At 38.7% G+C, this 26,308-nt stretch overlaps 1 protein-coding gene across 2 annotated transcripts in view; it reads right to left on the bottom strand.

Moving 5' to 3' along the window:
- The window catches only part of bnip2 (BCL2 interacting protein 2), a 113,449-nt gene extending 87,501 nt beyond the window's left edge, over positions 1-25,948 (bottom strand). Inside the window, exon 1 of one of the 2 annotated variants that reach the window (XM_028822676.2) lies at positions 25,152-25,948. In XM_028822676.2, coding sequence (XP_028678509.1) covers positions 25,152-25,366 — 215 coding nt within the window. In that variant the 5' untranslated portion in view covers positions 25,367-25,948. The remainder of the gene's footprint in view (positions 1-25,151) is intronic. The other variant, XM_028822678.2, reaches the window with a different exon arrangement.
- Positions 25,949-26,308: the final 360 nt, after the last annotated feature.

Genomic DNA, 26,308 nt, shown 5'->3' with positions numbered 1-26,308 from the left:
ACAAGAAACAAAGTGTTTTATCACAGTGTAGTAATGATATTTTGAACCTCAATATGATCTCTGATTTAGTAATACATGAAATACTATCAAAGAGTTTTGTGGTCATGTCAATATTCTGCAGATGGAAGTATAATTAGTTTAAACACCTAAAACAGTTTACCATGGGAGACACTTTTTTCAATAGGTTGAGGTCAAAAATGAGGCCCTACAAGGATTTGGTCTGGGGTCTAGTCTTTTAATCTACAGTCACGTGGTGCAAGTGCATTGAGGAGGGTGAAGACAACATTGAGAAATGACATGAGCAGTTTTGTTAAGGTTCGTTCCATTTTCTGATAAATCCCATTTTCTAACTTTAGCTTGACTCCCCTTCGTATATAAATGATTTAAGTCAATTTGAGAGATTGACTCTGAATTAGGGTTCACATTTTAGATGGTGTCCAACGCAGATTCTGCCGGACCGCAGTGGCTATAGGTTTTCATTCCAACCACTTTCTAATTAGTGGCCCGAGATTAAGAATATGTTATATTGGAGCCTTTACTAGGGATCTACCCCTCTATGGGCGAAACATGACACATTTATATTATAATTGTGAATATTTAGACTCTAAACATTTAAACTGAAGTACAAAATAACATTTCAAATATTTGACGCAACTATTCTTGTTTATGATGTACTTCTACTTCATAAAGTAAATCATTAGATTTCTTATAAAAACCCTGAATAAGGACAGCCTATGCTAATTCAGACTGTTTTTCTCCTAAAAATAAGATTTTGCTTAAAAATGGTTAGCATCTGTACTGGAATAACAAAAGAGAAACTTACAATGTAAGATCAAAAATATGAAAGCTAAATGTCAGTGTATAGTTGTAGGCATTGTCTACACTAGTTGACCTTCATCACCCCATGGGGTATGCCTGGGGGCCTAATTAAGCTATTAACATTCCAGCCTGCCCAGGGTCGTATATAACAAAAATGCTACACAGGCTTCGTTCCCTATATTTATGACTAGGATGGCTAGAACTTGTAGATCTCAGCAGTTCTGACAGAAAGCAGACTGCCAGGGCATGCCTTTACGGGACACACTGATGACGATTATTTGATCATCCTTGTGTGACATCCTTCCAGCCAACTTTGCTTTTAGAATTCATTGTCTTCAAGCCTTTAGAGCATATGAACTGGACCTTCAAAAAAATTAAATTATCTTTGATGAACATTCAGTGGTAAACCACATTTTTCAAATCTAGAGAGGGAAGTTGCAGTTGCTGACGTAAAACAGATTTGATAATTCATAAAAATTGTGCATATATATTTTTTAACTTCAGTCAATGAAACTGTATGAAATAAACAGTCCTGCCGTGAATAGAGCCATTAGGTAATCTACACTTCAGAGTAGACCCACTGTTAAATGAGAACAACCTTTAAAAGTAAGGACAATTTGATATAAAACCTGAAATAGCATAAACTACGTTATTGAAACAAAACTAGAAGATATTTCATAATAATTAGATGACTTTATGAATTTTTTTTCATAATTTAATGACTCATCTACATACAGTATATTGCTGCACTTTTTCAGGTGATTACTTCATAATGACCTTTTCAGCTATTTACCGTATTTTTCGTTCTATAAGACACACTTTTTTTTACCCCAAAAGTGAGTGGAAATGTCTGTGCGTCTTATGGAGCAAATATTGCATCACAGACTGTGATGTGTATTACCTGACCTGACTCAGACGATGATGAGGGTTCTACATCGGAAAAAGAATGCACGTTGCACTTTTGCCGTCCCTGTACTTTGTATATGTACACGGGAAGCTCTGCAGTCTACTTGTGACATTACGCTGTAGGAAGATAAGTAAATAAATCAAGGTAAATAACATTTGATCTAGCTTTTATGTAAGTAACATATAAATGTTATTGTTTTGGGCACATGCACTATCCAGATCTAAACACTAACATGGAGAATCGCTCACGTACTGAAGAGTCTATAGCTGCAGGTGGAAGCTGCCATTAGCAATGCCTTAGATGGAACTGAAGATAGTATCATATATGAAGATAACGAAGAAAGTGATATCAGTGACTGTGACCAACTGAGCTTCATAAATTCTGACACTAGCGATGAGAAGTTCTTTGGGTTTTCAGGAAACTAGAAGAGTGCTTGAACCTTAAAGTCTCTCCTCATTTGTTAATGACAGTGATGATGGTTCTTAATACAGCTGTTGACTTTACATGGTTGAAATATTATTCTGCTATATTTTATTAAATATATTAGTACACCATTTGGGTCAGAATATTTTTTTTTCTTGTTTTCCCTCCTCTAAACCTATTTGTGTCTTATGGAGCAAAAAATACGGTAATTTGGCAGAAATGGTATTCTGTACTGTCTTAAGGTCCTGTCACATTACACGATTTTTCCAATGATTTTTAGTTTCAGACTTCATTCACATAATTATAAGTAAGTTGGAGTCACAACATGCTACCTTGACATCAGTTCGTCTATTCTGAAATAACTTCATGCATGTGCAAAGCAAATCAAGCAATGACGTAAATTGTGAGATGTAGTATGTTTACAGTACACACGTGTGAAAGTTCTGTACATGGCTACTACAACTCTGAGATGTCGTACTGGCCTCGTAAAGCATCATGGGGTGCTGGGAAAAAGAAAAAGAGTTTCTCTGAGTCAGCACACAGTGAATTTTGAGGGAAAATTTTTAAAGTGAACAAGGTCACCAGTGAGCACTGTATAGTGTGCAAAAAACACCTTGGCAAATTTCTTTGATCAACACTAATATAGAGTAACCACATCTTTTTAATATGAATAGTCTACTTAGAAGTGTCTCTAAGGAACCGATAAAACTAAAATCAACACTTGTGGCTAGTGTTAGGCAGCACGGTGGTGCAGTGGTAGCGTTGCCTCACAGTAAGCAAACCAGGGTTCACGTCCCGGGCCATCCCTGCATCGAGTTTGCACATTCTCCCCGTGTGTGCCTGGGTCTTCTCCAGGTACACCAGTTTCCTCTCAAAATTGAAAGACATGCAGGTTAGGCAAACTGGCAATCCTAAACTGGCCCGTGTGTTTGTATGTGTGTGTGCGCGCACCCTGAGATGGACTGGCACCCTTTCTAGGGTTTTTTCCTGCTTAGCACCCTATGCTAGCTGGGATAGGCTCCAGCAGACCCCCGTGACTCTGTTCAGGACTAAGTGACTGGTTAGTATTTGTCTTATGTTTTTCCAACTTTGCTTTGATTATAGACTCACCTAACATATATTTATGCCACGTCACACTTATTTAATAGCAGGCATCCATTCCAAGATTTCTTTGCAGTCATTGTACAATGAAGGATGGCTTGACTGCACAAATCCACACATTAACAAAACTACTGCAAGTGTGCCAAATGAAAATAAAGGTTAGTTTTCTCTCCATTAATAAAACGAACTTCATCACATAAGAATGAATACATGCTTTCAACAAAACCCTGACTCATCTGCTTCACTTCCATTTGAAGTGTGCACAGTGTTTGCCAGAGTTCAATCTACATTTCCAGGACAAATGTCAACTTGTCCCCTAACATCTTAGGATCTTTAATATGAAATTCAAAGGTAAACACAAGTGGCTGTTGTACAGTATATTAAGATCCAGTTGTGCAATGCTGTTAATACCAAAACGGTTCATTACTTAAGCTGCTAATGACAAACTGCTTAAAGTTTGGGCTTGTCTATTTTGAAATTGCCAGTCTCTGCAGAAAACGTGTCACTTGCATCATCTACAATAAGACAAACCTAACAATCCATGGTTAGTCTCAAGGTAGTATTTTTTTTCTTGGATGATGTATATTCACCTGGAATCTCTTCTGCTGATTAAATCCAAGTGTTTTTCAGCAAGTTGAAAACAGTGGTGATCACGAGTTTAAAGATGTACATCAAAATTCCCCAAATGAACCAACTAGTCTGTTGTCATTTTATGTCAAAGCCACCCATGACTGGGGCAAATTAACTATATTAAAAGAGGAAAACCCCTTGAGTAGAGTCAGACATGCCGCATTAAAAAAAACTTTCTAGTCTGAGTTACAAGAAACTTCTACTTAACCTCAAATGGTCTGTAACCTATAATTAAAACAAAAATGAACAAGAAGTCCTACTTTTAAAAACATGCTAAAGAACCAGCAGTACCTTTGAAAGACAAACCGAGTCAACAAGTGCGGTATGGTGACATCTTTCTTGTTCATGTTTCCTGTAAGCCCCATATACTGTACATCTTTTGCAGTAACAAACAGAGAATATTAAATAAAGATGAAGCTTTTTTTCTAAATCAATTATTCAGCTTAAGGTAGTTTCTAGTAAGTTTTTTCTAGTGGACCAGTCTCAAAGTGATATTAAAAATCAGGAGTCAACCAAAAATTGGATTGGATTCTCAGGCCAAAAAGACAACATTTCCTTATTTTCACTTTGGTTTTTGTTTCCATCAAACAGATTGGTTGCAAGTATTATTCTCTGGCAAAATAAAAAAGTGAATATTTGTCTCTCAGAATCTATAAAACTCATTATCATAACTATAACACTCTGGCCAATTGAATATTAGGACTTCGGAAACTCCCAGGCTTAATTGTCCTCATTCTCCACTTGTATTTGTGCTACCTAAGCAGCTCTAATAACAATAAATTTACCTCTAAATTTCTAGCTGCATTTTCAAAAATAGAGAAATATGCAGACGCAATAATAGTGAGGAACAAAACAATGTCATCTTAATAAACATGATATTGCTGTACCTCTATATATAAAATCCAACGTCTGTATGTCTGTCCGCTTTTCACGAGAGAACGACTTAATTTGCTTGAACATTCCAGCTGATTTTTCAACTTCTCTCATTGCGCTAAGTATCATAGTTCACTTGCAGGAGTGATATATTTGTGTGAATCCAAAACAGACGCTGCAGGCCGAGGGGAGGTGGAAGCGTGACGTCCGGAGTGGAGAGCCGGACGAGGCCCAACCTCACTCACACGCCAGCCTCCGTTTGAATCGCTTTAACTCTGGCCACGTTTTGGAGCAGAACTTGCCTCCGCTTAGCAAGCGATACCCATTTGTTTATTGATTTTTAAAGTTTATCATGTTTCACTACTACATGGGTGGAGCGGCGGGGGACAGCTAGTAAGAAATAATAAAAAGGACTAACTATGTTTAAACTGCAGCTTTGTAGCAAGATGCAACTTGTTGCAATATATTGACAGACTAGTAACCCATAAATTACATGTTCAGATTATCAGAATTTGTGTCACATTTTTTTTTTTTTAAAAGTGTGACTGAACTTTATTTTCTTCAGACACCCCTCCTTTGGAGGTACCAGTTGTCAGACTGTCAGCTGTATTATGAATCCATGCCGACAAATATGCAAAGAAAAGGTGCGAGTAATCTAAACGATGAGACTATGTGTGATGAATGGGAGAAAAAAAATATATATATAATTTTATTGAAATAAAAAGTAAGTATTACTACTCACAAACACTCAACTATTACATCATCTATAGTAAAATATAGTACTAAAATATTGTGCAATGACATTCAATTTCTCCTGCTGAAAACATATTACAAAATCTGCTACATTATGAAAGACTGCAATTTCATTGACAAACTCTGATCCAGCTTGAAACCTTTATGACTTTTGAAAATGAAGCAGATTTAACAACAACATGTTTGTTGGAAAATTAAAAACTTTGGATATAAACATTGCATTGGAATTGCAGGCTTTCGAAAAATAAATGGAGTTGTACAAGTGGTAGCATCGTCAAGAGGGCACTTTTCCTAGGGTAGACACTCATCCCTGTCCTTAGTATTTGTTAAAAGGATGTAAAGTATATGAGAAACACAGAGTTGTGAGTAGGTCTTTTACATACTGATTATATAATTGCGCAGAAATAGAACATGTTATTCTACACATAATGTTTTTTTAATTCTTAACGTACCACCATCGAAGAACCAAAGGAAGGTAGTGGGGAAAAATAACCAGATTTTCTGCTCTGAAGACTACAAAACATTTTTGACTTATTAATGCAAAAATGTTTGTCACTGGCAAAACATACAACCATAAATATAAAAAAACTTCATATCATATAAATAAAACATGAAATATCAACACTGCACCTCGTTTTTTATTTAATAAGTTGTTCTATTTCGCTTTTTTTGCGTCACTTTATAGAATTAATAACCCACTTTAAGTAAAACAAGACATAAGACACACAAACATCTTTGTTTTCTTTTTTCTTCACACAGAGAACCACACACCCTTGGAATAAGTGACCAAGTCGTGTGGTAGACAGGAGGGCTTTAGAGGACTTTCAAAACTCGACTTGATGTCATTTTGGAAGAATTAAGTGGATAGGACTGGTGAGCTTTGTTGGGCTGATTGGCCTGTTCACGTCTAGACTGTTCTAATGAAGCAAGACAGCAAACAGGATTGTGTGTTATTACCTTGAATCCAGATTCCCCTCTAAGAAATGGAGGTAGAAAGAAACGTAATGCCTTCTTTCAACACTAGAATTACCAGAGCCAATGAAAAAATGTGTAAATCCGGCCCACCTTAAATCCCTTCGCACCTCTTTGTCAGCGTCTTTTGTCTTCTAAATGTGTCAATAAGCCCAAGCAGCAAGCCGCCTGCTATACCATACCCCCCACCGCCTCAGAACAGGCAAGAAGTTCTCCCAGTTCCTGCCTTGATTGATTATCTAGGAGTGAGCTACCCAGAATTGTAAGGGGAAATAATCTGATGTGAGTTTTGTGTCTACAACAATCTGTGTAAACACATTGTTAAAACAGAAACGTTTTTCATGTTTTAGTAATAAATAACAGAATGTAGACATGAACTGTATAATGTGTGAAGGCTGATGGCCAAATATCAAATAAACACTTTCACAAAAGGAGAAAGTACAATACGACAGCTTCCATGGTGTAGTGGTAAGATTCGCTCACTTATAATCCGGACGTCGTGAGTTCGAAACCAGCTCCCCAGCAAATTTACCGTTTTGAGTAGTGAGCTGCTCTTACGGTTACTATTATACATATAAAAAGTAACCGTGTCAGATCTGGGGCAGGGGGTGGATGTTGTATCGTGATTGTGACTGAGAGAATAAAAGTAAAAAAAAAAAAAAAAACGCTTTTACAAGTACTATAAATTTACACCGGCTTTTACAGACACAAATCAAATGTATGTTTTTATTGTATAATATTAACAATAAGAGCAGCTCACTACCCTAAGCAGTAAATCTGCCGGGGAGCCGGCTTCAAACTCACAACCTCTGGATTATAAATCATCAGATCTTATCACTACACCATGGAAGCTGTCATAATGTACTTGCACCTTTTGTGAAAGTGTTTATTTGATATTTGGCCATCATCCTTCACACATTACTGTATACAGTTCATGTCTACATTTTGTTATTTAATACTAAAACATGAAAAACATTTCTGTTTTAACAATGTGTTTACATAGATTGTTATAGACAAAAACTCACATCAAATTATTTCCCCTTACAATTCTGGGTAGCTCACTCCCAGATAATCAATCAAGGCAGGAACTGGGAGAACTTCTTGCCCATTCTGAGGCAGTGGGGGGGATGGTATAGCAGGCTGCTTTCTGCTTGGCCTTATCGACACATTTAGAAGACAAAAGAGGCTGATGGAGAGGTGCGAAGGGATTTAAGGTGGGGCGGATTTACGAGTTTTTTCATTGGCTCTGGTAATTCTAGTGTTAAGAATAAATGATCATGCAGTACCCTCCCAAAATGTTTGGGATTAAGACACATCTTCATTTCCACCTTAACTCCATAGTTTAAAATTACAAATCAGACAATTCAGACGTGACTAGTGCTGGGCGGTATACCGGTTCATACCGAAAACAGTTTTTTATTTTTTTTATGATGTGGATTTTTCTTATACCACAACACCAGTTTAAATTGCCTAAATGGCGTTCGGAACATGGCGCAGCGGGAAACTGTTCAAGTGGAGACCTTTTTTACTGCTACACCGCTAAACACAGATTTGTTGCACTAGGGCTCTTTTTCACTGCTACACCACCAAATAGTGGGCGGTAGCATAGGTATATGGAGGACTATTTTGGACAAAATTAAATAAATAAATAAATAAATAAATGCGCAAATAAATTAAAGTTCTGTGAAATGTGAAAAATGGACAGAGAGCATTCCGAAACTGAAGCCGACGATAAAGTTGAACATGAACAACAGAACTTTTGCCGAAAAAAAGGAGTCACGTCCGTCGCCTGGAGATACTTTAGTTTTAAAAGGTCAGATGTGTAAATACTGTTTCTATACTACTGGATAATACTGCAAGCCAAGTTGTACTTGTTTTTGTACTTGCTAGTGTATGTTTTGCTTGTATTTAACCTGCAATGTGCTGGCGACTCGTTCAGAGATGGGCGCAACTCTGAATTGATGGCATAATTAAACATGTATAACGAAGATATTTTTAAAGTTCTGAACACTCCGTCGGCTAAGTTAATAACTAGTTTTAATTTCACAAAGACGTTTATCGTGTGGTGATTGGTAATGTGGAGAAAGAAAAAGGAAAGATAGGAACTGGGGTTTTGGTAGAGAGCAGGAATATCATAAAGTGAATGGATTCTGTGGGGTGATTGCTGCAGGCGCCTGCTCTTAGTGCGGAGGAAGTCAGTTTAAGAAGCGTAGTGATTAACGACTGGGTCGGGGAACACTTAACACAAAGTATTTGATGTGCTGCATTAACTTTATGACGGGGTTTGAGAAAATCTAGTAAATTAAACATTGATTTTAGGATGAAGTTTAGTTTACAACATTCTACTTTAATTATAAAATAAACTATGAGAATAAAGTGGAAATGTTGACTTTAATCTTGACATAAGCGTCAACATTAACGTGGAAATGTCAAGAATAAAGTCAACATGTCGAATTTATTCTCAACATATAATGTTTTTTTCTTCTGTGTCCATATTTTTTTTTCTTCACAGTGGCCCTAATGCGCTTCCATAGGGCTATACCACAAACAGCATTATAAATGCAAGTTGCAGTTTTATTATTTATGTATAGAGCTTAGCTTGAAGCAAGGTCCATATTAATGCAGTTTGCCTAAATGATGGTACAGTTGGTAAGATGTCATCACCAAGTTGCACTTGTTTTATTTTATTTTAATTTGGTGAATACTGTGTAATGCACCTGGGCTTGAAGCCTTGAAGTAATGGTGCAACTATCAGTAATACTATTATGTATTTTATTGTTATTATTTATTAGTTTAAATATTATGCAGTTTAATGATGGTAAAATTGTTTAAAAAGTCACTTTAATGTGTCAGTGGACAGAGATTGTTAACATTAACAGAAAGTGAAGTTGGTTTACAAAAAATATTTACTATTTATTCCTTTTCTAAGACGTGTTCAGTGCAATCCAACTTTTGACAAGCACCTCTGGATATTTTACTAAGTCTAAATGCCTCTTTGGATGGTTGAAAATATGTTGTCAAAATCATAGTTTAAGCTTTTGCAAAATTTGTTCAATTAAAAGGTTCTATATTTTGACTGCATCTGTCATGCAATGTGATTCCTTCTCTTTAGTGCCACCCCCTTGAAAACTCACTTTATGGGGCCATGCAAACCTGGATTAATACTTGTGTGCACATTAAAATGTCTTTTTGTACGATGTACAATTCTCATAACAGTCTAATAGGTTATTCTTAGCCAGTCTACTGCAGTAATTGCAGTGGAAAATGTGGTTAACATCCACTCATGCATGGGGAAAAAAATACCATCTAATACCGTGAAACCGGCAGAATTTAGAAAAATACCGTGATATAGAATTTTGGTCATACCGCCCACCTCTAGATGTGACTAAAGTTCACATTGCAGATTTTCATTTAAAGGGATTTTCATACATTTCAGTTACACAACACTTCCCCCCCCCCCCCCCCCCCACAGTCATCCCATTTCAGGGCACCATAATGTTTGGGCCAATTGGCTTCACAGGTGCTTGTGATTCCTCAGGTGGGTTTCATGGCTTCATAAAATACCTCAGCTGGTTTCTACCCTTTGGAGTCTGTAGTTGCCATTGCTCAACATGAGGACATGAGCTATGCCAATGAAAGTCAAATAAGCCATTATGAAACTGAAAAACAAGAACAAAACCATTAGAGGCATCGCTAAAACCTTAAGATGACCGAAATCGCCTGTCTGGAATATCACGAAGAAGAAAGAACACACTGGCTCAGTGATCACAAAGGGGCTGATAGGCCAAGGAAGATCTCCACTGCAGATGATGACAGAAGAATCCTCACTATGGTCAAGAAAAAGCCACAAACACCTGTCAGACAGACCAGACACAGTCTTCAGGAGGTAGATGTGTGGGAGTCAGAGACGACTATCAGTAGAAGACGTCACGAACAGAAACACGGAGGAAACACAGAAAAATGTAAACTACACAAGCAGGATGACCACATTACAGTTTGTGAAAAAGGACTTCAAAGAGCCTGCAGAATTCTGGAAAAAGGTCTTGTAGACAGTCAAAGATGAACCTCATCAGAGTGATAGCGAGAGCAAAGTGTGGAGACCACAAGGAACTTCCCGAGATCCAAAGCAGACCACCTCATCTGTTAATCATGGAGCTGGAGGGTTTATGGCTTGGGCATGTATGACAACAACAACAACAACATTTATTTATATAGCACATTTTCATACAAAAAAGTAGCTCAAAGTGCCTTACATAATGAAGAAAAGAAAAATAAAAGACTAAGTAAGAAATTAAAATAAGACAACATTAGTTAACATAGAATAAGAGTAAAGTCCGATGGCCATGGAGGACAAAGAAAAACTCCAGACGGCTAGAGAAAAAAATAAAATCTGCAGGGGTTCCAGGCCACGAGACCACCCAGTCCCCTCTGGGCATTCTACCTAACAAAAATGAAATAGTCCTCTTTGTATTTAGGGTTCTCACGGAAGGACTTGATGATGATGGTCATGCAGACTTCTGGCTTTTAATCCATCAATGTTGGAACATCATGGTGCTTTGAGTAGATGGTGGTGGCGCAAGCCGCCACCACAAAAAAACTGGAAAAAGAAGGCAGCCACAGGTCCTGGCGCACTTCTCTTCATTGATGATGGAACTGCTGACGCCAGTGGCACAATGAATGCTGAGGTGTGTAGAAACATCCGATCTGCTCAAGTTGAGATAAATGCCTCCAAACTCACTAGACGGCATTTAATCCTACAACAAGATAAATCAACACAGTGCTTCTTCAAAGCTAAAAATGGAAAAATTCTTGAATGGCCAAGCCAGTCACCCAAATGAAATCCAACTGAGCAGGGCTTCCATGTGCTGAAGAGGAAGCTTAAGGGGACAAGCTCAGCCCGAAACAAGCAGGGGCTGAAGATGGCTGCACTAGAGACTTCATCATCAGAGAAGACCCTCAGCACCTTGTGCTGTCTATGAATCGCAGACTTCGCATGCTGGGATATGTGACAAAGCACTAAACATGACAGCTTTAATAGACCTGCCATTGCTGTGTCACAGCCCTGAAAAGTGAGTGCGTGTGTGTTTGGGGGGTTGGAGTTTGGTATTGGGAGGGGGTGCTGGGTCGACAGAACCATGTGAAAAAGAGTTATGTAACTGAAACGTAATGAAATGAAAGCCTGCAAAATAAAGTCCGTATTTTGTACTTTAAATCACACCTGAATGGTTCAATTTGAAATTTTGAACTGTGGAGTAGAGGGACAAATCAAGGAAAAATGTGTCTTTGTCCTAAACATTATGAAGGGCACTGTAGATTCACTCATTTAATTACCAGTACGACTTAAACTTTCACATACATAAGTTTGACAGTGTGTTGTCTGTTTCAATTACAATAAATGATTTCTTTTCTCGTTCCCTATTACTGTGTATCAATGACATACTTTCTCCAAACTACAAACCTTAATGCAAACAGCCTGGGCTTTGTGCTAATTGAACAATTGTAAAGAGTTTGTAAGGAGCAAATTGGATTTTTTCACAGCCCGCCATTAGAAGGTTACTGCAGACTCTTCCCTCCAAATCAGTTTGCAATGACTAATACAGCAGAAGCCTGAGAGACTATACAAGGCACCTAAGAATAGGAACTCGGTGTGTGTGTGCGTGTGTGTGTGAGCAGTAGGGTACATAACTGAAAACTGCAGCTGGTAACAGAGAACATGGGGGAGGGAAATCCAGTGCTGGCATTTGACAGTCAGGGATAGTCACTGTGCATTCGAATAGCTCGTCACACCAACTTGTGCAGAGATGAACAGGTCTGACGCAGAAGACAAATCCAAAAGAGTAGTGACAGTTTAAAGTCAGATCACTTCTTGAAAGCACTACCAGATTCTGAGTATGAACATGTGCCTTACTGAAATCTAAACAGATGCCACCAATTTCAAATGGTCTGAACTTCATTTTTGACTGGGTTGGCATTTCCCCTTTGGGTAACTACAGCAGGGGTGTTGAACTCCGGGCCTGGAGGGCCGCAGTGGCTACAGGTTTTCATTCTAGCCCTTTTCACTGCTAATTAACTCTTTTTCCCTTCATTTTAATAGCCCTTGTTTTTAAGGATTCAGTCCTCTGAATTGATTTGTTTCTTCATTAAATGGCAGCCAAACAGAAATAAGACGTGAAACGAGCCAACAGATGACCAGTTAAACTGGGATTTCAAACTCCAACCAATTTCACTCCAAACAGTCTCTTAATGAGAAGCTGATTCTTGCTGTTAATTAAGCCCGTTATTTAATTCAATGGTTTGTTGTTGCTCTCATTTCCAAATTTGTTGATTTTTCTGTTTTTTCTAAGAATACTGTCAAAATGTTTTGGTGACTGGAGAGATCAACCTTACCAAGACCTTCACCTTTTCTTTATTTTCAGATATTGTGTGATGGGCACAGGTGAGCTGGTCATATGGTGGCTTGTTTGATGTCTCTTTATTGTTTGGCTACTAATTAAGGAAATGAGACTATTAAGGGGTCTGAGCCAAGTTAATTAAAACTAAAGCAAAAGAAGTTAATTAGCAGTAAAAACTGCTCACTATTGAAGAAGATGGTTAGAATGAAAACATGCAGCCACTGCGGCCCTCAAGGACCGGAGTCCGACACCTGTGAACTACAGCCTCAATTCCAAAAAAATAAATAAATAAATAAATAAATAAAGGAGGGACAGTAGAGAAAATAGGAATAAAAACAAAAAGGAGTGATCTGTAAATTGACTTTGACAAGGTCAAGGTGTTTCATGCTTTATATAATCAAACTGTATTGTTTTTTTGAAGATATATATTGTAAAAAGGGAGACAAAACAGCGTGACAGTTGTGGGGCACCACTGGGTGACCCTGTATAATTGAAGTCAAAAAATAAAAAAAAATTTAAATCAAAGAAAGCACACAATAAATGCAGAAAACTCTTTTCAGACGGGGTTCCAAATCCAACTCCCCCCCTACATGGTCAAACTGCTGCTTATGTGGCTACCAGGCAGGAAGGGGTGGGTCCAGGAACCCAGACAATGGAAGTGACATCAAAGGACGAGCAGCTGTCAATCTCCCCTTCTGCAGAGGGAGGGAGAGAGAAGGCATAAGCAAACAGCGCCAGCTCTTGGTCCGGTGGGTAACTACCATCACCCGAGTCCTTAACTAGACTCCCAAACACACGTGTATGACAATGTCTATAACAAAACTGGCACCTGTAGCATGTTCCAAAAAATTAGGACAGGGTAGTTTAGGACTAATGATGATGTGACAAGTTGAAATAAGAAAGTGATGTGAAGCAGGTGAGGTAGAAGGTTCTGCCAAAATAGGTCTAGTCTAGGGGTGGCCAAACCTGATCATGGAGAGCCACAGTGGCTGCAGGTTTTTGTTCCAACCCAACTGCTTAATTAGAAACCAATCCTCACTAACAACAGATCTTATTTAATTTCATGGCTTGTTAGTGTTTTAACTCGACCATGTCAGCTCATTCTTAAATCATTGATTTTTTTTCCTTTCTAATGATACATGTATCACATCATCCAAGTGATATCAAGCCTAAAACGGATAAGTAATTTTCAGTTCTTCACTTTCTCTTCAGTTTGAGTACTTAATTAAACCAAATAGTGAATGATGAATACACACAGCTGGAAATGGAGCCAAGTTGGATGGAGAACTACTGGTTCTTTTGTCATTTGCATTTTATTGCTAATAAGGAGCCGTTAAAACAATGAATACAGCTGTTTAAGACTAAAATAAGCATTTAAGGATTCAAACTTTAAACAAGCGAGACAACTAAAATGAAGCCAAAAAATGTCACATGAGCAATACGTGCTTCGTCAGCATTGAATGACTTCTCATTAAGCAATTGGGTTGGAACAAAATCCTGCAGCCCTCCAGGACCGACGTTCCTCTGTCTTGATTTAAAGGGTCACAGTCATAACAGAAAATAAGTGATCGCCCGCCTATCGCAGAAGTTATGTTCCAGACCCATCAGCGATAGGTGAAAATCCGTGATATAGAAAGACCATATAAATAAACATTTTTTATAGTTTAAGCCTTAACATACCCCTCCCACATGCTTTAAACACATGTAAACTAATTTAAACACACTTTGCAAACACATATGATATGTGGATGTTGGGCTAAGGATATGAGTAACATAATAATAATAATACAATAATAATGTAGCGTACTGTCGAATCATTCAAGCCGTAATGGCGAGCGGCGTCCGCGTAACGCTTTCCTTCTCTTCTTAGAAGATGCAGGACGCTTGGGAGCCATCGTAAGGCTTAAAACAAAACGAAAAGTTCACAAAAAGTTTGCTCACAACAATCACACCACAAGAAAGGTACGCGATACGCAGAGAACTGAGATGCGTCGGGGACGCACGCTCACTGTTCTTGTGAGATTACACCACGTTAGCAACAGCCAATCAGAGCCCAAGAGAATGAAAATCCCGCTCTGATTCGTTGAGTCTCCTCTTTCAGCCAATAACGGACCTTGTAAGAAATCATCGTGGTACTGTAACGCGAAACTCTTTGTCTACCATAGTATATAATATACAGTGGAACTTCGGGTCATGAACGTCTCGGACCACGTACAAATAGGGTTATGACCAAAAAGTTTGCCAAACTTTTGCATCTGTTCACGACCACACACTTGGGTGACGAACAAGCCAGTTTCCCTTCCGGTTCGTACACGCCGATGATTTCCGCACATGTTCAGTCTCTCCCTGTGCAGCGAGCGAGCAAGAGAGAGAGAGAGAGAGAGCGCGAGAGAGAGAATGAACGAGCGTATATATATTTACATACAGTTCGTACGGTCTGGAATGGATTAATTGTATTTACATACAATCCTATGGGTGAAATTACTTCGGGTCACAACCAAATGGGGTTGCGACCAGAGTTTTGGAACGAACTGCGGTCGTGACCCGATGTTCCACTGTATATATATCCTTTTCAATGTAGGTAGATCATTTCGACCTGGTCATTTTAAAAGAGAGAGAGAGAGCGAGAGAGTGTGCGAGAGATCGAGCGAGAGAGAGTGCGAGCGAGCGAGAGAGAGAGAGAGAGAGAGAGAGAGAGAGAGAGAGAGAGAGTGCGAGCGAGCCAGAGCGAGAGTGCGAGCGAGCGTATATATATTTACATACAGCTCGTACGGCCCGGAACGGATTAATTGTATTTACATACAATCCTATGGGGGAATTTACTTCAGGTCACGACAAAATCGGGTTGCGACCAGAGTTTTGGAATGAATTACAGTCGTGACCCGAGGTTCCACTGTACATACATTTAATGATTTACTGTATTGCTTAAATGTTAGATATATTCCACAGAAAAATCCGCAATATAGCGGGGGCACAATAGCTGAACCATATACTGTAAATTAAATGAAGTTAATTAGCAGCAAAAACACTAATTAAGAAAATGGTTAGAATGAAAACCATAGCCACTGTGGCTCTCCAGGATCATAGTTGGCCATCCCTGGTCTAGTCCTTCAAGAGCAGGGATGGGTTGAGGTGCATCGGTGAATAATCCATCACTTTAATGGTCCTCAAAGACAAATCAGTTGAATTTTAGGCATCTCATTCTCTACAGTGTACTATGTAAAAATAAAAGACACTTTTTTTTTTTTTTTTTTTAATAAGTTGTCATGAACGTGGATGATATTCTTGTTAAACAAAATTGTAAAAACATTATTTTTAAAGGATTGTTTTCATTAATCCGATCCGATTATTAAGCAATAGGTAACACATAAACAGAAACTAAAGCATACAGAAAGTCAGTGCAATTGCTCTGTCAAAATTAGGTACAAGGTAAATTTTTCAGTGCTAAAGTTAGCTCACTGTCATAGCTGAATATCCATAAGGCAAGCAGCAGACTTCAGTGCTGCTAAAAATGCAAGACTTGACTGGAAGGGTTGTGTTCAGCTATAAGTGAGCAATAAAGCAGCATACTGTATGTAGGAGTTGGGCTGTGCAGAAGTGTAAACCCAGAAAGCAACAAAGATTCAGTGGATGAGGCCTCATTAGATGAATAATCGCACTATAAATACCACAGGTTGCCATTTCACATTGTTACATTAAGCAAGTCACTTCCAATTATGGGAATACTGTATGTAAACAATCAATACTGCAGTTGAAACGAACTCTAGAATGCTGTTTAATTTAGAAAGGCATACAAAATAATGTTTGCTGCTGTATTACTAGACGTATTCTGCCTGTCCTTGGATATGCACTGACATTTACATAAGCTGCAATATCTTTGATCTCTTCCCATTCTGCAGTTCCAAAGTTTCTTTTTTTTTTTTAGTTCTCCTCTTGTTCAAACTGTCAAAAAGCACTAACTCAGTATAGTGAACGTCAGTTCTTTGATCATCAGTCAGTCAGGACTATGGAGGGGCCCCTTTACTATTTACCATTGAGAAGAAACAAGGTGTCAGAGGAGCATATTGCAGGCTCCTTTCCGCAGACATTAGGTAAGAGGAAGAGCGTAATGTTTCAAAGGACACAATACAGTACTTCGATGGAGTTTGAGCAGACTAATCAGCATGTGGAGGAGAGTCACTTCTAACATCCTGCACCATTAAGAGGCAAGCTGATCACATCACACAATGCATTTAAAATGACGCTAAGGTGTGGCCAACACATTTATTAGCCATTTCCATTTTAACCTTCCTTCAGTTGAAACGAACTTCATCACATAACAGATTAGTACTTTTTCTAGCCACTGCAAAAAGGTTAAATGAAAGTTGGCTCCTAATTCTGCAGCATGCACAGTATATCGATAACCATATGATTTCTCGCATTTGTGTATGAAGACACCGGACACTCCGCACCTACCATAAATCACCCATTTTCTCTCTCTCATTTTTTTTAAACATTTTATTGAATTTATTTAAATAAAATAACATTTCATACAAGCAAGTCAAATTTTACTAAACTAGGTCCGAATCAAATCTCACTTTCTTACTAAAAAGTATTCAATCCCCTTGAAAGTCATTTTCTGCACAACAGAAGTTTTTTTTTTTCTTCTATGGCTAAATATCTAAAGAAAACGGTTTATTTCGACTTGGAAATATATTGTTACAGCATAAGAGTTCACATTAAAAATACTAAATGGATATATATGTGGACAAATCTTGTCAGGCAGAAAATTACGATGACTTTCAAGGGGATCAAATACTTTTGCACACCACTGTAGAGTAAAGTTGAGTAAAAGACTAAGAAACAGGCATCAGAGAAGCAGGTTCTGCGGACTTTTTTGAATTCAGAGGCGAGTTTACACAACGACTGATAGCAGCAGGTCTTTGACTCCATTAAAGTACCTTCAGTGTTTTTAGTGCCTCTCCAAAAGATTCTGCCTCTTTATAACCTACACAAAGTCTGGCCAGCATGGATTGTTCTCTTTGGGTGCAACTACTCAAAATTAGGATTACTTTTGAGCTGGAAATCTTTGATGTGGCCAAATTCAAGATGTGTGGATGAGATAAGGAATTTTTGCAGGAGGAACTTGGATGCTGAAGACCAAAAATTGTTTCTTGTGGGGAAAGCTGAGGTAAGCTTTTGTCTTGCAGTGGATTTGATTGTATGGATTGTTATTTGCTTTTAATTAAAATAAATAAAAATTAAAAAGAAATTCTCTTAGCATTATGTCTTTTATTCAGTTATGTTTTGCTCTCTCCCCGATACCACAGCGGCAATTTAAAGTGCACGGACTGGAGGAATTGGGATTCAGGTGTTTTAGGAAGAAGCCCTGTGAGTGAAGCCATTGCAGCACAGGATTTTGCTGCTGTTCACTACAAGCTTTTTAACGGGGCTGTCCCCAGTACTTATGCTATTGAAGTAAAATACCTGCGTTGTTATTCCGGCAGCACTGGGTGTAAGGCGAGATGCACATGTATCGTTTAGGCGTTCCTTTGGAGGGCTCAGTTATACAGCCAAGCAGAAAAAGGTGTGCGGTGTGCAATCTGGTAAAAGAAACCTGTACTGTAAATATATCATCAATTTGACTCACAAAATGTATTTATGATATATATATAGTATGCAATACAATTTATTTTTTGTATAACCCAAAATCACATAAGGAGTGCCACAATGGGCTTTAATAGGCCCTGCCTTTTGACAGCCCCCAGCCTTGACTCTCTAAGAAGACAATAAAAAACTCCCAAAAAAACAACCCTAGCAGGGGAAAAAAATGAAAGAAACCTTTGGAAAGGCAGTTCAAAGAGAGACCCCTCTCCGGGTAGGTTGTGTGTAGTGGGTGTCCAAAAAAAGGGGTAATTACAATATAATACACAGAACAATATAATCCTCAATATAATAGTAAAATAAAAATACTACAAGTACAGAGCAGAATTCAACAGTAGATGATGTCACACAATACGATTTGGGTTTGTCCATTAAGCTGCCTCCCCCTATTGGCCAATCTAAACTGAGTCAGCTCTGGGCCAGCCAATCCAATGACAGTATCACAGCCGCCACGCTTATTTTCAGATTTACAGACACCAATGATAACGTTTAATTCTTTTTTTTTGTGCAGTTTATAGCGAAGTCAACATACTTTGCAAAGGACAGCTCTGGAAGATTACTTGCCGATGTAAACGTGGATTTGTAAGAAACCAGGGGGGTATTTTTCATACGTGGATTAGTCGTTTATCCGGATGTAATTGTTGACGATTTGGCCTGATCCTGGATCTGTCAGTTTTTCTAAACTCTTGCTGGAAGTGTTGTCATAGCAACACATCCTAATCCGCAAACCTGCTCAGAGCAGTTTGTTCTACGTAAACAAGGATTAGTTTACACACGTGATCAGTGACGGTGCGTGGAAGTCATCTAGTCATGGTTTCGCCATTCATGAATGAGCGACCAATTGATATTGGTGCGCAAATTATACGAAGAGAATTTCATATAGAGAGGGTTTTGCGCGATCGGCAAGATCCTTTATTGCTCCCGGAGTAAATTCTTTTCGAAAGATACCGCTTTAGCCAAGGGGGAATATTGTACCTCAAAGATTTATTAGCACCTTATATTCAAAGTCAAACTCGTCGAAGTCGGGCTCTCACAACCACACAGACAGTATGCATTGCTTTGAGGTTTTTTACAAGCGGCACTTTTTTATATACTGCAGGCGATGCGGAATATCTATCGAAAAGTGCAGTTTGCCAGGCAATTCGTAAAGTCTGTTTGGCTCTGAAACATTTCCTTCGGGTTTTCATAGTGTTTCCTGGACACCTGCGTGTGCAGACAATAAAAAAGGCATTTCACGCCATTGCAGGTAGGTAATACACAGGCTAAAACACCCACAGTTCCATGAAGAATCTCAATCAGCCTAACTAACATTCTCATTACCAGGATTTCCAAATGTGATTGGGGCACATGGGACTGATCAGAGTGGAGTTTGATCAAACATTATTTGGAAAATGTACCTCTCCTCCTGATGAATAATCAGACACAGTGTCTTCATCAAATATTTGACCTTCGTCAATATCTCGTTGGTCAGACACAGGTTCAAGGGATATGACATTCCCTGTAACTGACCCAACAAAAAAAGAGGGTTATATGGAGCATACTGTACCTATGGCACACATGGAGAACAAACATGTGCAATGACCATCCTTTACCTGAAATGAAGTGACCACTGCATCCTGCCACTGGTTCTGAGGAGGAGCTTCCCCCTGCAATGCCCTCAGAAACAGGGCGATGGGCATTTTGCTGGAGAGCCAACTCTTCTGCAGGGGTTAGGTCTGGACCACATAGACCTCCACCTGTTTTTTGCTTGTCTGCATTCTTATTAGCTTTAAAATTAATGTTTTTTATATTATATATGATTATTTATGTCAACAATTCTTTAAATAGTTATATACCAATATTTACCAGTTTGAAGTATATTCTTGTACTTCACTTTAACCTGTTCCCATGTTCTCCTTGTGCTCACGTTTGATCTGGAATTACGACATATTAAATAATAATTAATCTGACACATAGGAAATGAAACGCTGCATTCAGTAAGTACAATGCACACTACTTAGCGTTTAATTTGTCGGCCACTTTTTGCCAGCCGTCTTTTCTGGTTTGGGCTGCTTTTGCAGTGTTACCCCTTGTGCATATTAAATCTTGAAATTCTTCATGTCCGTCAAATAAAAGGTCTTGCGCCGCGTGTGTGAAAAAAAAAATGCGGCCGTTCTTTCGTCATTTTGTTACAGCCTATCAAAGACTTGCTGATCATGTATTCTAGACTCAATATATATGGGCTTTTCACTCAGCGCGGGCGCGCGCATTCATCTCGTATGATTAGATCCAGCTCGACTAATCTAATACACGGCTGCGTTTGAAAAACTGACCTAACCCAGATGAGTGTCACCGGCATTAACTTATCCAAGATGAAGCACCTGATCTCGGATGATTTAAGTGACGTACGAAAAATACCCCCCCAGGTCTGTGCCTTATCCAGGTTATTCACCTTAATCCAGCTATGTGTGTGCATGTAATCGCACTCAATTATTGGACATTATTTTCCAACGATCCACTCATTTTCTCAAATTGCTAACTCTAAATCTGGATTATGGAGAGGTACACCAGCAACAGCAGATGCAAAGCAAGAATGGACTCTAGATTGTGAACAAGTCCATTACTAGTCACGCTCATGAACATACTGGGCTAAATTAGACTAACAGCTCAACATCAGTTTCACAACAGCATTACTAGCACAGCCAGATCCATAAGCATTTGGATTAAATATGCTGTATAAATTAAATGCATTATTATTATTATTATTATATATATAAAAATTCAGACTCCCCAGCCTCACACACCCAAGCAGCTGACGTTAATCACAGAGGAGAGAAGGCACAGCTGCACAAATAATGTTGATATTTTATTTACTTAAGTCAGAGCTCTCACTCAAGCAAGAAATATTTGAAATGGGTGTAAAGTTAATCCTAGAAGAAGTCAATTCAATAAGCACAAGGTGGTATAAAGAGGACTTCCAGAAGCAAAAGGTTAACAAGTCAGGAGATTGTCTGCCCAAAGACAGGTCTACCTGTGCAGTAACTGCATCCAAAGAGAAAATCTTTGCTGAAATTGGAAAGAAAAAGTGAAAAAAAAAGACTCAAGAGAAGGAAAATGAGGAGTAAAGTACTGGAGAGAGCAAAATAAAGAAACTAACACAGCTCAGCAAAAGGCTCAAGGACGGTACTGTACATGAAGGAAGTATAAAAGTACCTGGGGGTTTAGAAGAGCAACGAAAACAAAAGGGGATCATTAGAAGGAAAAGAAGGGTCCATAGCAAAATGTTTACAGGCCGAGAGATACAGGCGATGCAGAAATTTGAAATCTGCACATTAAAGGTTGGGATTTTTACAAGCAAAAACAAAGTGCTTAAAATTCTGGTCCCAAACAAGATGAATAGATAGTGAAAGATCACATTCCCAGATGGAATGGGTAAGGGCCTGGAGGGAATCTTCAGTGAAAAGGTATAAGTAGCAGAGACAGGCAGCATCAGAGTTGACAGAGAATGAGGAAAGGTTCAAAGAGGGTGAAAGGAGAGCGGAGAAGACAGAGGGAAATACTACAAGACCTGATAACAAATGGAGATAAAAGATAAAAGAGCAGGACTGAAAAGAAGGTGTGGACCTCAGCAATTGAAATATTCTGAGCCACGAGCCATCGAAAAACTCCCCAAAAGATAACAACACCGCGCTTTACCTGCCAAACAGCCTCTTCAGACCACTGAATCTTACTTTTCACAGGCGGAGAGTCCTTTAGCTGCCTTATTTCCTTATTTATTTACAATAAGACTTTATTTATTTAGAATAAGAATCTCATTTACTTATCTGTATCTTATTTAGAATAGAAATTATATTCTTATTTAGAAACTTATTCAGAATCTTACTCTTATTTAAAATAAGAATTTAATTTATTTAGAATAAGACAATATTTATTTATTTAGAATAAGAATCTTATTAATTTAGAATAAGAATGTATTTATTTAGAATAAGAATCTCATTTACTTATCTGTATCTTATTTAGAATAGAAATTATATTCTTATTTAGAAACTTATTCAGAATCTTACTCTTATTTAAAATAAGAATTTATTTAGAATAAGACAATATTTATTTATTTAGAATAAGAATCTTATTAATTTAGAATAAGAATGTATTTATTTATTTAGAATAAGAATCTCATTTATTAATATCTTACTTAGAATAGAAATCTTATTTAGAATCATATTCAGAATCTTACTCTTATTTAAAATAAGACTTTGTTTAGAATAAGAATCTCATTTATTTATATCTTATTTACAATATGAATCTTATTGTAATTTAAAATCTTATTCAGAATCTTACTCTTAATTTACATCTTATTTAGAATAGAAATCTTATTCTTATTTAGAATCTTACTCTTATTTAAAATAAGAATTAATTAATTTACTTCGAATAAGAATCTCATTTATTTATATCTTATTTACAATATGAATCTTATTCTAATTTAAAATCTTATTCAGAATCTTACTCTTAATTTACATCTTATTTAGAATAGAAATCTTATTCTTATTTAGAATCTTACTCTTATTTAAAATATTAATTAATTTACTTCGAATAAGAATCTCATTTATTTATATCTTATTTACAATATGAATCTTATTCTAATTTAAAATCTTATTCAGAATCTTACTCTTACTCAGAATAAGAATCTTATTTATTTAGAATAAGAGCTTATTTATTTATATCTTACTTAGAATTGGAATCTTACTCTTATTTAGAATCTTATTCAGAATTCTTATTTCTCATAGTCTGAGAGTCCTTTAGTGCCACTATGTTATAAAGCTCAGATTGCTGGAGTGTTGCATTGCTGGTTCCCCTTTTAGAAGTTTCTCCCATCTTCACAGGTTTTCTCAAACTCAACCAGAGTAACCTTTGGGTTCTCCGTCACCTCTATTACCAAAGCCCTTCTACCCCACTCAGTTTGGCCAGACAGATGCCACTAGGAAGTTCCAAACCAACTCCATTTAAGAATTACCCAGGCAACTGTGCTTTTGGGAACTTTCAGCACTGAAAACATTTTTTGTAGCCTTCCCCAGATCTACGTAAGCTCTACAGGAAGTTCCTTCATCCTCAAGACTTGACTTTTGCTCAACTGTGGGACCATCTACAGACAGGAGTGTGCCTTTCCTAATCAGGTCGAATTGACCAAAACAACCACAGGTGGGCTTCAAACAAAGCGTAGAAACATCTCAACAGTGATCAATAGAATTTGATGCACCTCTACTAAATTTCATGCGTTACAGTAAAGGGTCTGAATATTTTGTGTTTTTTTTATTTTTAATAAAGGTTCCATAAATTATGCTTTCACTTTGTCATGGGTATTAAGTGTTGCTTAATGCTGCCATTTTGTGTATGGGGGAACTTGGACACAATCCTGGGATGCAGACTCCCACTGTCCTTCTGAGCAGGCCTCCCTTCTGAGAAATGGAATCCACACACATCCCAGCCCAGGACAACAGTCCATCCTGCTCTAAACACTGTGGCCACACTTCCTGGCAAGGAACCGGCTTGCACTCCAAGTCAGGATGCCAGTCCATCTAACCCGGCACTCACACTATCAATTAATCAATCAATCATATGGTGTCTTTCATGTGTATCCATCTACATATTGTTTTTTTTCTTTTTTTCATTTTAAAGGAAAAGAGGAAGGCCTAAGAGAAGGTTTATGGATGTGGCGATGGGTGTAACAGAGAAATATGTAGAGGACAGGAAGAGATGGGACAAGATGATCTGTTGTGGAAACTGAAAAGAAGCAGCTGAAAGAAGAAGAAGGTTTAAAAATTCCGCGTTCACTTTGCAACGGGTATTAAGTGATGCATGATAAGAGAAAAAATGACTTTAAATGATTTTACCACAAGGCAGTAATATAACAAAATGGGGGGGGGGGTGAATACTTTTCTGAAGGCACCGTGTGTTCAGCATTCACAGTTACAAATACAGCATAAATATTAAAAAAAAAACAAAAAACTTATGCTTCTCTGGGGGAAATCCCTGAACTTCCGAGGAGCTGCTGAGGAAACAAAAGGTTCAAGAAACGCGATGCCTGCATGCGCACAATAAGTGAAGTGGGCCACTGTCTTGACGACATCAGACAATTCCAACAAAATAAGGTAAGCTGCGGCTCTCAATCTGTGCAGCTGGCAGACCACAAAAGATAAAGAAGATCGTGACCCCACCCTGCCCCCACAAAACACTAGAATGGCCTGTCTTATCCAGCAGCTGGCACAGTTACCGGGTGCCCCCCTCCCTCTCCCGGCCCGCCCCTCCTTTCCTCCCTCAATCAATCTTCAGGTCCCGACACTGTGCAGATTCCCTAAATTGCTTTTTACAGCCCCGAACTTTACACGGACACCGTTTCAAAAAAGTTAAAGAGATTCGTGTGCGTGCGCGAGAGGGGCGTCTGGCATCGCGATGTCACAATTTTAGGTACTTTTTTTTTCTACTGACACACAATTGACGTTTTCACAAAAGCGCTTCGGTCAATCCCCATAAAAAAATATTTTTGCCTGCTTTCTTCACATCCCCTACTCCATAAGAGCTGCACTTCGTTATCACGCCATTATAAAGCTCCTGTTCACAATAATCCTGACAAAGTAAGCAAAAGAGGAAGAGCGACCACCCACCTCCCATTGTGCCCCGGAGAAGCCGGGCTCTTCGTAGGACTCCGCGCAGCCGCAGAAGGGGCGCTCCGGTGCCGTGGACGGGGCACTGCAGGCTCCTTGCCCCCACTCCCTGTAGAAGCCGTCCCACTTCCCTGCGTTCCGGAGACCGGCCAGGGTGTGTCTCGGTCCGTTTCGCTGGCAGGTTTTGCCCCGCTTTCGGGCGCCTCCGTTGCCATGATCGCGATCTCTATATCCGAAAGTTTAGGAAAACAGGTCAACCGGCGAACGTGCTCGTGTTCCACTGATGGCTTCTTGTTTCCCCCAGAAAACCCAACTCGAGCCGGAGTCCCGCTTGGCAAGATGGGAAACTCGTTCAGCTCTCCACGTTCATCCGCCGCGGCGCGGCCTCGTGGAAGCAGACGAGTTTGGACTGGCCGGGCTGCGGTTTTTAATGTACTTTCTTTTCCCTTTTTTGTTTCTTTCGTGGCCCTGTCCTCTCAATAGCCTGCTTCCACCCTCCTTCCTGAGAGATTCGACTATACCAATGCACTCCAGACTCCTGTAACCATCGTGCGGCACCTTTATCTTCAAATTTGGACGAAAATCTTCCAGCAGCCGGTTTTTTCTTAACTCTTCCCCACGCATACGTTACGCAGGATTCGGAAAGTGTTCGGGCATCACGGATGCTGCCGATCCCGACACTTTCCGACTCGCCCCCAATTTAGTTGTCAACAGAGTTTTTTTTTTTCCTCTCCCACAAACCCCGTTACTCGGACTGATTCCCAGCAGCCGCTTTCTCCTCCCACTCGGGCCACTCGCGACTGCCCCCCAAAGGCTAAGAAGCCAAAATGAAAAAAGAAAAAACGAACGGCCAAAATAAGTTACCACTTGTGAACGATGGGCCTCAAAAGTTTCCATTTTCTTTGACTTCCTTAAATTATTTTAAAATTGTGAAAATGCGTATTTTCTTAAGAGGTCTTCTTTTTCAGAATTTAAGGTGAAACTGGTGGTCAGTTAGCATTCTATATGGACAAAAGTATTGGGAAGCCAACAGGGACTTTAGATAGATAGATAGATAGATAGATAGATAGATAGATAGATAGATAGATAGATAGATAGATAGATAGATACTTTATTAATCCCAAGGGGAAATTCATATACTCCAGCAGCATACTGAA

This window comes from Erpetoichthys calabaricus, chromosome 17, assembly GCF_900747795.2.
Source record: "Erpetoichthys calabaricus chromosome 17, fErpCal1.3, whole genome shotgun sequence".
In the NCBI taxonomy this organism is placed as follows: Eukaryota; Metazoa; Chordata; class Cladistia; order Polypteriformes; family Polypteridae; genus Erpetoichthys; species Erpetoichthys calabaricus.
Note: the sequence above shows the minus strand (reverse complement) of the source record. Positions and strands in the feature narration are given on the sequence as shown.